This window comes from Mesoplodon mirus (assembly GCF_964341445.2).
Source record: "Mesoplodon mirus genome assembly, chromosome: 5".
Classification (NCBI taxonomy): domain Eukaryota; kingdom Metazoa; phylum Chordata; class Mammalia; order Artiodactyla; family Ziphiidae; genus Mesoplodon; species Mesoplodon mirus.
In genome coordinates, this window is record NC_138980.1 from 126,497,238 (window position 1) to 126,509,166 (window position 11,929).

The 11,929-nt window shown below is 39.5% G+C and overlaps 1 protein-coding gene across 2 annotated transcripts; it reads right to left on the reverse strand.

Annotated features, from left to right (window-relative positions):
* Positions 1-1,599: 1,599 nt before the first annotated feature.
* Positions 1,600-9,485, reverse strand: BTF3 (basic transcription factor 3). 2 transcript variants are annotated; one of them, XM_082624140.1, is made up of 6 exons: positions 9,339-9,485; positions 8,700-8,768; positions 4,674-4,787; positions 4,150-4,351; positions 2,949-3,005; positions 1,600-2,033 (listed from the first exon to the last, which is right to left on the reverse strand). In XM_082624140.1, the coding sequence occupies exons 2-6, from the start codon at positions 8,766-8,768 to the stop codon at positions 1,987-1,989; spliced, it is 489 nt and encodes a 162-aa protein (XP_082480266.1). In that variant the 5' UTR covers positions 9,339-9,485; the 3' UTR covers positions 1,600-1,986. The 2 variants fall into 2 exon arrangements, with proteins under 2 accessions (XP_082480266.1, XP_082480265.1); XM_082624139.1 differs by lacking the exon at positions 9,339-9,485 and adding an exon at positions 9,101-9,332.
* Between the last annotated feature and the right edge of the window lie 2,444 nt (positions 9,486-11,929).

Sequence of the window (11,929 nt, forward strand, 5' to 3'; positions counted from 1 at the left end):
GTAAAGTGGAGCCCAGCCACAGGCAAACCACAAACATCAAGCCTGACGAACAAATCTTTGTAGCAACTAATGTTTCTAGTCATTTCTAACTGTAGCATAACCCTGCCTACCTTGATACTGAAAATGTTACAAGAAAAACCTTTCTTACCTGTGTATTGCCACCAACACACACCACCAGATCCTTTAAATAATGGACCAAAGAAATAATATCTTTAGAGGTTGTTGGGAGAAAAAAAAGTCTCTAAGCACAGGCAAAACAGGACTAACCTTAGCCAGCGGCCTAGAAATCTATTGCACTTCTCTATTTAGTCCCTTTCCTATACAGATATAAGGCAAATAACTATAAGGATATTCAGACAGCGGCCATCTTCACGTGCTCAAGTCAGCCTCTGTCACTGCAATCTCTTGGGATGAGTTGAGAAAATCTCTAATTGTGCTGCTCAAAGGAAGCATCACCAGTGGCAACGCACTAGCATCACCTGGGAGCTTATCAGATATGCAAAGCCTCAGGCCCACCTCCAAGCCTTCCAAACCCTCTGCCCTCCAGGTAAGCCACTCCACTTGCCTTGACCAGTTATATACAAGAAGTGATACTTGTGTCACTTTAAGAGCCAGCAGATGACCCACCATCTTCTCACTCTGCCAGGACACTCAGTGTCCCAAACAGAGGTTGCTCCATCAGTCTGGGACCTGGAGTATGTAGCACAGCCCAACCTAACCCACAGTAGTCTGGAGACACGTACTTGTTTCCTAATTTTGTAAACCCCTGAGACTTTAGTCCTGCTTACTGTAGCAGTATACCTTAACAGAACTGATACACATCTTTTGAAGAAAATAATACAATGTTAAGATGTGCAAATATTTTTTGCACAGCATCTCATTTTTGAGTTAATAGTTGACTTTTAGATATAGCTGTATAGTACCTTCAAAAGGTACTTTCCAATTAGTATGAAAATTTAAATGAATTCTTATTATTGCAAGCAGAAACTAAGGCATTATGATTGCTAATACAATTTTTTAAAAGTAGCCCTATATTGAGGGAATTTTCTGGGGTAATGGAACTGTTCAGTATTCTGACTATGGTGGCAGTCATATTACGTGTTAAAATTCTTACCACTGTATACATGCATGTCAATATTACTGTTAACTTAAAAAGTAACAAAAACAATTTTAAAGAAAAAAGTAATCCTATTCATTTAAAGTGTTATCACTTAAGGAAGATAAGGTGACATTCCTAACACAAACACTACTTTTTTTCAGGTATCTTAGAGAACACACTACATAGAATGGAGTTAAGAGATCAACTACGTTAACTTTTTTGATGATGTAACCTCGATTGTATCTACAAAATGGAGCTACTACTACTTACTTCATAGATTGAGAATTAAATGAGAGAAAATTAAGTGTTATAATACATATACGGCACTCAGTATATGTGTACAATACAGACATTATTAAGAGAAAAAAACTCCTTGCTTACCCACGAAGGAATGTACTAGTCTCATAATTACACCCATCACAAACCATGGAAGCCCTGAGGCCTGCTGGAGAAAAAAGTTTTCAGACATAAGAACTTTAAACCACCTTTGATACTTATACTGTCATTTTAAATCTTTAATCAGATTCCATCTGTGATTATCAGTCATATTACATGCCATGATTAGCTTTCTGTAAACAATTTTGCTTTCTGTGTACAAATCAGTATTAATGAAATAAAATATAAAACAGTATACTAAGCAAAGAACTTTATTAATCTTTGTTTCAAACTTTATTCCCAGGCTTCCTCAGCTTAATTAGCTGCAAAGAATGAATTGTATATAAGCAAAAACTGAAAAGAGCTGCAGTGTCCAGGGGCTTGGGCTTAAAAATATTAGAGATCTAGATTTTATCAGATCCATAAACAAAATTTTAAAAAGCAGTCATAATATAAAATAGCAGCTCCCAGTAACTTCTTCAAGATTTATCTTCTTCAGAAGTTGACTCAACTCAGTTTGCTTCATTTTTGGAAGCCTCATCAAAATTCTCCACAAGATCTAGGAAAAGGAAAAAAAAAAAAAAAGTAAAAACTCAGAAAAAAAAGCCAAGTCTATAAAAATAATCATCAGGTCTTAAAAAGAAGATAGAGAAATGCTCTCAAAATATATCCTACAGTTAAATTAGGATATAAATTTAGACACCTGTTTTTATTTCCAATGAGACCACTACTCATTTGGCGTATTTTGAAGTGTATATTTTAGCATATAATTAATACAAGGGAAAGAGGGAAATTATTAACTTGCCGATGACATAAATATTATGCTTAAAGAATATGTATATGCCCTACCCATTCCTGCCCCACTCCAAGAATTACAGTTAAGTAATATTAGTTATGTGGGGGACAGAAACAAAGAATACCATGACACACAATTTGAAGTTTTCCTGGATTCCTGAGGATACCTGTCTATGCAATGTGGAAATATTTCTGAGTCTAGGGAGTCTACTGCCCAATATCTGTTTTACAACAAAATAAATTATCCAGTAACAGGACAGAAAAATGCCTCATGATTGCCAAAGGAGTTTTTCTGCTGATTTCAGAATGATTATATAGAAGATACTTCTACAACTTCTCCATGCCTTCTCATACATTTATGGATCTCAAAGTAGGAAACAAGGGTCATTTGTGATCTGCAAGTACCTATTATATTTAGGTTACTACATACGTATCTATTTACACAATATTTAAGTTTAGATACCTTCTTGGGATCCCAAACAGAGAAAAACCACGCCTACAAACCTAACTCCCAGGTGAATAACACTGCATTATTTTTCTCATTCTCCCTTTGCCCCACTTTACCCTATTTCACATACCACCCCAACCCCTGGCCTAAGGTAATCTTTCCTATGGTACAAAGATTCTTCGTTCTCCCTTGCTAAGATTCTCTAGTTTAACCACAAGTGAAAGTTCCTACCTGGAACTTCATCATCATCCTCCTCTCCAGTAGCAAGTGGTGCTTTTCCATCCACAGCTGTGAAAGGAAATGTAAATGTTCAATGAACACTAACCAAAAGAACAACAGGTGAATGGTCAAGTGTTGTTACAACTTATGTTTATGGTGACATGTGGGATTTCTTTTACAGTACTAGCAATAGCATGATAGTCTGACGTCTACAAATGAGCTAGAATACTAGTACCAGCCAACACACCAAATTCCAAACCCATTCTCCTTTCAATCCCTCTCACCTACAACATGGTCCAGGTAAACCCACATACCAAAAAAACCTTTACTGAAGTGAAAATAATCAAAAAATTAGAAGTGCCTTTGACTGGTAAGCCTCCACTTTCCTTTTATTACACAAGAAAGTGAACTACACTTGAGAGCTGAGACCTCACAGTACTAGCCCTGTACAATTTTCAGTGGAATCCTTCAAAAGCCTACCTCTGAAAGCCTAAGACTTTCTATAACCTCTTAGGCCTTTCGGCATGACAAAACAAAGAAACAAAAAACACCAACACACACAAATTGATTAAAGCAAAGTGAGCAAACCTCAAGAAAAACATGGATGACTAAACAGCAGACCATATAATAAACCTGTCTCACTTCTACATTTCCATTCCTCAAAATTTTAATCAGAGAGCTTCAGCATAAAGTAGCTATACCCCGATATACACCTATTCAACCACAAAATTTTCTGCCCCGAACAAAATCCTTATTACAGTATAATTAAAAACACCAGAATAGCAGGAGGCCAATTCTTAGAGACTATTGGTAATACCAGCTGAATCTGTACAACTGAAGAAGTTTAATAATTTATAATGTATTTAAATATATTTCAATTAACTGTCAGTTATTTAAAAAAAAGAAGCGCAAGTTAACATTTTCATCATTTCCAGTTAATAAACGTAAAATTTTTAGTCTCTGATCCAAAACAGAAAGCTAGTAGAAAGCAAACATTTCACTTAACCAAGTATAATGATCAAAGCATACTAGATAAATTATTTAACACACTAAGAACACCTGCTTAAAATCAGTATAAAAATTGGTATTTCTTAGAGGAAAGTCTGCATTTCCAAATTTAAAAATATTTATATTCACTGTGCACCCTAAATCTTAGAAATAAATCTACTGACAACTCAGTAACCCTGGGCAAAACTGCTACTAGGAAACTCACATTGTTTGGGCAGAGCTTCAGCCAGTCTCCTTAAACTGGTCAGACTGTCTGCGCCAAGCTGGTTTAAGATGCTGGGTAGCATTTCTGTCAGCTGCTTTGTCTCAGCGTGGCCTGTAATGGTGAAAGTGTTTGCTGCCAGAGATGCCTGAACTTTAGGGTTGTTAAAGTGGATCACTGTTCCTTGGTTTGTGAACATATTCACCTAAAAAGAAAAAAAAAATTGTTAAATTAGCAACACTCACCAAAATCCCTTTAAAACCAAACACTGTATTAAGCAAAAGCTGAAGTCTGGCTAAGTAACCTAGTATTTCACCATAATGCACAAGCAAAATTCTGCCTGAAATGGAAAGTGCAATCTAATCCTTTTTACACTTAGCAATCTCCCTGATAATAGAATAGAAACATATTTTAGAGAGAGATGAAATTCTCTGTTGGCAGTAGAGTCAAAAAAATCATTTAATGCACAAACATTAAAGTTTTCAATCAAATCTTATTTTTGTAAAGAAATAAAATCTGACACTTACCTCTTCAATACCAGAGATATTGTTTACCCCTAACTTCTTTAAAGAGAACTGAAGTTTTTTGTCGTCTGCTGTGGCTGTTCTATGAACCACCTTCTTCTTTCTGCGAGCAGTTCCCTAAAGTGGGGAGAAAAGGAAAGAACACAGCATATGTTTATACCATAAGAGTCATTTTCAAATGGACAGTTTCTAATTCCTTTCTGACCTCTCAATCTGTGTAAGAAAATTACCATAACCACAAACTTTCATGCGGTGAGTAGGCATATTAAGGCACTGATGGAAGCCAAAAGAGGAGAATGAAAGGAATTGTCTAAAAATCCTTCATAACTTCTAAGCTTCTAGTTTTGTCAGATATAAAGGAATGATCTTTTCAAAGTTCTACTTTTTAAGTTATCTGCTCTATAAGTGAGCATGTGCCAACCTAAATTAAGCCTCATTTAGAAACTCCATATCCAGAACCATTAACCTTTTCTGTTTCGATATTAAAGAAAAATCGACATCCATTAATATTCACAAACAAGATACTATAAGACACAAATATATCTATATATAGACTTCTACAGCATCCAAGAGTAAAATCTGAAGTAAAATCTATCTTACCAGCAGGTCCCTACACAATCTGCCCTGCCCCTCTATGCCACTCTTGCCACTCCACCTTCTATCACACATGTAAACTCATCTTCAGCCAAATAAACCTCTTTGCTGTTCCTTAAAAAGGCCAAACAGAGGGGCTCCCCTGGTGGCGCAGCGGTTGAGAATCTGCCTGCTAATGCAGGGGACACGGGTTCGAGCCCTGGTCTGGGAGGATCCCACATGTTGCGGAGCAACTAGGCCCGTGAGCCACAACTACTGAGCCTGCGTGTCTGGAGCTTGTGCTCCACAACAAGAGAGGTCGCGATAGTGAGAGGCCCGCACACCACGATGAAGAGTGGCCCCCGCTTGCCGCAACTAGAGAAAGCCCTCGCACAGAAACGAAGACCCAACACAGCCAAAAATAAATAAATTAATTAATAAACTCCTACCCCCAACACCTTCTTTAAAAAAAAAAAAAAAAAGGCCAAACAGGAGACTTCGTATATACTGTTCCCTTCTTCCCCTAACATCTGCATGGCTCCCCACCTCACTACAGATCTCCGTTCTTATGTCACCATATTGGAGTGGCCTTTCCCAACTACCCAATGAAAAACAGTAATTCCCACATTCATTTTCTATCTATCCAGGTTTATTTTTCTTCATAACACTTACAAGAAATACATTTTATTGTCTTTCCTCACTAGAACGTAAGCTCCTCGAGAGCTTCAATTCTGCTTATTGCTATAAACCTAGTATTGAGTATGGTATCTGATTCACTGAAAGCACACATCTTGATGAATGAACAGAATACAGGCTTCAGCAAAACTTGTCTCTTGTACATATATGCCAAATCTCCAATCTCCCTCTTCTCAAAACTCTTTAATGACACTCTCATGGACTCTCATACAGACTAATCCGTTCATGCAGCACATAAGGCTCTTCATGGAAAGGCTATCACCCAGTGACTTCACCTTCCCCCAACCACCACACCAATTCCTATTCATCCTTTTAAAATTCTGCTAAAGCCATCATCTCTTCTGTGCCTTCCCTAAACTGCCATTAACACCCCCAAACCAAATCATTCCCATCTCTGTATTTTGAAAATGTTTCTGGGGGCTTCCCTGGTGGCGCAGTGGTTGAGAGTCCGCCTGCCGATGCAGGGGACACGGGTTCGTGCCCAGGTCCGGGAAGATCCCACATGCCACGGAGTGGCTGGGCCCGTGAGCCATGGCCGCTGGGCCTGCGCGTCCGGAGCCTGTGCTCCACAACGGGAGAGGCCACAACAGTGAGAGGCCCGCGTACCACAAAAAAAAAAAAAAAAAAAAAAAAAAGAAAATGTTTCTGTTCCACTAAGTATATTACACTGTGAAAAGGGGTTTTTGTTTCGTTTTGTTTTTTTTAAGATGCCTATCTCCCCTACTAGCATTAAAGTCCCCCTCTAAGGACTTTAAACTTTCTTAAATTATATACTCTCAGGATCCAGCAATAGTAAAGACTTAAACAAATCATAGTTTAACTGAAGAAAATATCAATAGCTACAAAAAATACTGGTTACCAAACACCTCCCAAAACCTTAAAGAATAAAAATCATCTTGAAGCGATGTAGATACCTGGTTTCCAAAGAATCCTCCCTAAAAGACATTCCAAAGAACTACTATAAGATTCTAAAAACAAAACCAGCCCACATTCTATAGGTTTCATACACTTTACACTCAATTTTTACTGAAATAAAGGGCTTTCATAGCATTTACCTAAAAAGTACCTAACGCTTTCAGATTCCTCTAAGGCAACACTAACTCATCTAATTTCACATTCCACAGTAAGTAGGTTTCTTAAAACGTGAAGAAAATGTTTCCATATTACAATGACAGAAATAGTTTCTACATTAACTAAACAAAGTTTAATCCTACATCAGCCTTAAAAATCCTAGAAAACCTTGACTTTCCTTTACCCTAGAATGATGTCACTCACAAGTTAAAGACTAATGATCAGAGTAATAACAAAAAGAAGGCACACAAGCACATTATTCAAATGACACCTCCTGAAACCTGCACTGAAAGGAATGATGGTTAAAAATACCAATATAAGAGCACCCAAACACTGACCCACAAGGAATACGAGTTTTCCTGGCACCTGAAGGCCCCGTCTAGCTTATAACAATTGCTAAAAATGACAAGAAACACTTACTGCTGTTAATGGGTAGGTGTAGATCTTGAAGACCAGCTTGGGGGCACAGGGGGAATCAGGATACTTTCACTTCTGGCAAAATCCAGTAATTAACAGATATACATTTTATTACTTAAGTCTAAGTGCAACTTTCGGCTATTTTGCAGTAGACTCTACTTGAAGGTAAATGCTTGAAGTGAGAAAAATAGATAATAAACTTGTAGCATGGAAGCTTTACAAGTTTTACCAAGTAAAGACACGCTCTGTTTCAACATGCTACCACACCTTGTTAAATACTAGGAATGTGCTAACACAAGGTAAAATACAACTAGGTAGACCTCTGCTAGAGTGCACTTCTGACTTAAGTAAATTAGAGAACCTAAAACTTACCAAGTTCAAAAAAGAATCGCCTTGAAGGGGACCAACAGCCACCAGGAAAGATCAATTAACCAAAAACCGATCATTTAAAAACCCACCCGTCAATCACTCTCATTCCCTCAGTTTCAGTGTAATTACAAAGCAAAAATGGAATGGTATCTGCTTAGGTAATATTTCCAAATCCACAGTCATTGCTCTTAAGTTAAAAAAATGTACCTATAAGAATGACATCTTCAAATAACCTAGAAAATACACAACTACCCTGGGTTGTATTTAGCTAAGAAAGGATTACGAAAGGTCTTAACTTACAACAGGCATGAACTTCTAATTTACAAGAGGCATGAACTTCCAACTATTAAGTACCACAATTATCCACAACCATAAACTAAAGTTGAAAAGATAGATGAAGCTTGGATCCAGTTAGCTTAGTTATTAAATAAATAAATAAATAAAATAAAAATCAAGCACTGACTGTATACAACTTAGGTTATAAAGCCAATGACAAAACCAGTCAAGGGTATTAAGGGTCATGTGATGATCTAACCGAAATGACACATTTTCTTTCTAATTAAATTAGGAAACACTTCTGTTCTCCTTAAATTACTGTAACACTGAAAACATCTACATAAACGCAGTTTGCAATTTAAGTGGTCTCTTTATGTCTTCGGTTGCATTTTTTTCTTCTAATTTACAACCTACACGTCTCACTGATACACTACACTGTATACCTAATTTAATCCCTTGCCACTCCCTTCATAACGATTTGCAAGCTCTGTGAAATGCCCTCTAGAGACAAAGTGACAGGCCAATTCTATTAAAAATACAAAGGAGAAAAAACCCTAAACCATAAAACTTCAAAAAAAAAAAACCCAAAAACCAAAACCCAAAACCCCCAACGCTAGTAAAACTTACTTTCCCACCAATGCGCACTTGTGCCTGCAGTTTGGCGAGTTTCTCCTGGTTCATGATAGTTTCTTTCATCTAGAAAAACAGGAAACCCTCAGCGAGGAAAGATCTAGTTCACTCTAGCATTCCACGCTCGTTATTTCCCAAGACACCAGCATAATAAACGTCCTACACAGGCCGAGGCCTGGATCCCGAATCCACCCCGCCAAGCTCCCGAACTTCAGTTCCGAGGGAGCCCAAAGAGCACCCGCTTTCCTACCCCTCCCCCGGTCTTTAAAGGCCCAGAAGAAGGGCTCATAACCCACAGCTGGTCAGCGCCTCCCACCCACCCCCGGCCCCGGCCTGGCCTCTCCTCGGCCTAGCCAGGGCCTGCCCGGCCCGGCCACTTTCCGCAAGCCTCGCGGTACCTGAGGCTCCTGTCCTCGGGTTCCGCCGCGAGGTGGAGGAAGAGACGGCGTCGCCTCGCCCCCAGGGCAGCCGCCCCTGGCCCGACCTCGACCCCGAGAGTCAGCCTGAGTGGGTGCGCCTGTCCGTCGCATCGCCTTCCTCTCCTCAGCCCTGTCCCTCCCTGTCTCGCTCCTTCCAGGCACTTCCCGCCCCCGTTCCCGTCCTCCTCCCACGCCGGCGTCCAGAGCCTTTTTGTACCTTGTTGGAGCGGAAATGGGGCCGCGCGGGGGACTAGGGTTGGCGCTCAGGGGGGTCTCGGGCAGACCAGCTGAGATAAGGCGCACACACGCGGGGACGCAAGATGGCAGCTAGAGGGAGGCCGGAAGTGACGCAACGCCACTTCCTCGGAAAGTCAGGAAACGGACTTCGCCGCGAGCTCAGCGGCTGGCTGCGCATGCGCGGCCTCAAGTCGCCGCGTTTGTGACAGTCCCCAGTGAACGTCCTCCCGTGGTCCAGCGCTGGCCGGGTGGAGACTGAACGAAAGACTGGGCTGGAAGCACCGCGAGTGACCCTGGGAAAGGCTGTGGAAGGGTCAGAGAGCACGGCTCTTTGCACAGTTAGGGTTGAGTAAGTCGGTTCTGTCTCAGGGCCCCTATCCCCTAGTTCTTCATCCTCAGAAGAAAGGGCCTATTCACGTTTGCGGAAACGATCGGGGAGCCTAGAGTGTGCTCACCCGTCCATTCGTTGGGAGGTGTAGATTGTAGCGATCATCGGAATGTTTTCGAATTTCCCCTTTGGCCCGAATGAGCCTTTACCAAGACGTTTTGTAAAAAACGAAGCTAATTTTGCTTTCACAGATTAGGTGGTTTGGTTGGTTGCGGGACCATGGCTCAGAATTTCTGGGGAGCGTGTTCAGAATGCAGACCTGAGCCCCACCTCTCAGCGATTCAGTCTGACTGGGGATGGAACCAGGTAGTCTGCATTTTAGCAGGTGGCTAACCACCTTAGACCCTTGACCGTGATTACCTTCTTTCTTTTGTGTCTTAGACAAAAAGTTGACTCCTTGACACCAGTTGGTATGGATTTGACGATTAGCGATTCACAGTTGAACAAACTTTACCTCTCTTAGCAGAGTAATTCAATCAAAGGAGAATTTGTGTCCGGTGTGTTTGGGGAGGCTAAACTGGTGTGAGTTAAATTTTTCTAAACACTAGGGCAAGCTTTAAGACAATCTTAAAACAACCGATATTAAAAATGGCAATTTAAGTCAAAATGCTTCCTGATCAGCCTTTTTGTGGTCTTAGCTATGAAAAGCATTTGCATATTAAAAAGTGAGTCGGAAATCTAAGCTAGAGAAAATACAGTTTACATAAAGCAAGAAAACTTGTCTAGGTGCAGATTTCTCCCCAATTAAGATTAATGTTTTTGTTTTTGAATACTTATCTAATGTGAATTTGTTAGGATTGTGACCTCTTTAGGAAAATAACTGATGAGGACCTATGTGTTGATTTTTAGGATACTTGTAAGAGTTGATATTTTCTCAAAAAACAATGTTGCTTCTATTATTAAATATGAGTCAAGTTTATTACAGAAAAAGGAGTTTGTACTATTAGGGTCTGGGGGTCACTGTCTTAACAATAAGGGTCAAAATGACTGTGCTGTAGGAATATTACAAAATATATAGAAATACCCCTCTTTTTGAAAGTATATCTTTGTTCAGGAACAATTTTCCCCCCTTCCTCCATGTTATACTGATGGCATTTGAAACTTCCTAGTCATGTGAGGTTTTCTGAGTATTTGCATAAACACAGGTTTCTACTTAAGTAACCGGCCACCTGATTTTCTTCACCCTTTTCAGGAAATGTTCCAGGTTTTAACTTTCCTTTGGTTTCCACTTTACTCTTGTTCTTTTGTAATTTTTAAAACTTTCATTGTGTTGAAATCATTACAGATTCCTTAATAAGAAAAGAAAATTTTGATTCTGACTCCTGGTTATTTTGTGAGTGGTCAGGAAATTCTGATTCTGCTAATATTTACATACCAGTCTTTTAAAAGAAATAACTGAAGGGATTCCTCCCCCACCCCCTGAGAAAATAGCTACTAAGTTACCATCTTAGCTCAGTGATGGCAAAAGAGTAACTCACATTACCATTTCCTATGTGCTCCCAATGTCTATGACAAATATGGTTAGCTGGCTCCCACACTTTACTACTGAACTTGAACAAACCTAAGAATCATTTACCCAGCACTCAACCTGGCCTTTGTCAATAGAGTGAGTAGACAAGAAAGGGGAAATGTGCAGTCCTCCTTGGTTTATGGTTTATGGTCTAATTAACGTCCATGAATTGTTTTCACCTCTCAGTTGGACTTGAGTCTGCTTCAGTAAGAGCTAAAATATTTATTTTATATTATGTTTATTTCTTAAGAGCCCCATTCTGACCCACAAGAGGTATTGGAAATCACTGAGTGTAAATGTTCCTGTGCTTTTAGTTGCTTCATTTTCTGGCCCCTTGACTGATAGCCACGATGGATTTTTTTTTTCTTTTATGTTTCTAAACCTTCTTAAAGTCTTCTTCTAGCATCCACAGCTTTATAAAGTTAACATCTATACCTCATCTAGCTCTTAGTTTAAGTGTCTCAGGAAAGCTTTCTCTGACATCCCCAACACCATTAAGTTACATCCATCATACTCATTTTTTTAAAGGAATGAGCTATTTTTTAAATAAATTTTATTTTACTATAAATTTATTTATTTATTTATTTTTGGCTGTGTTAGATCTTCATTTCTGCACGCGTGCTTTCTGTAGTTGCAGTGAGCGGGGCTACTCTTCGTTGTGGTGCAGGGGCTT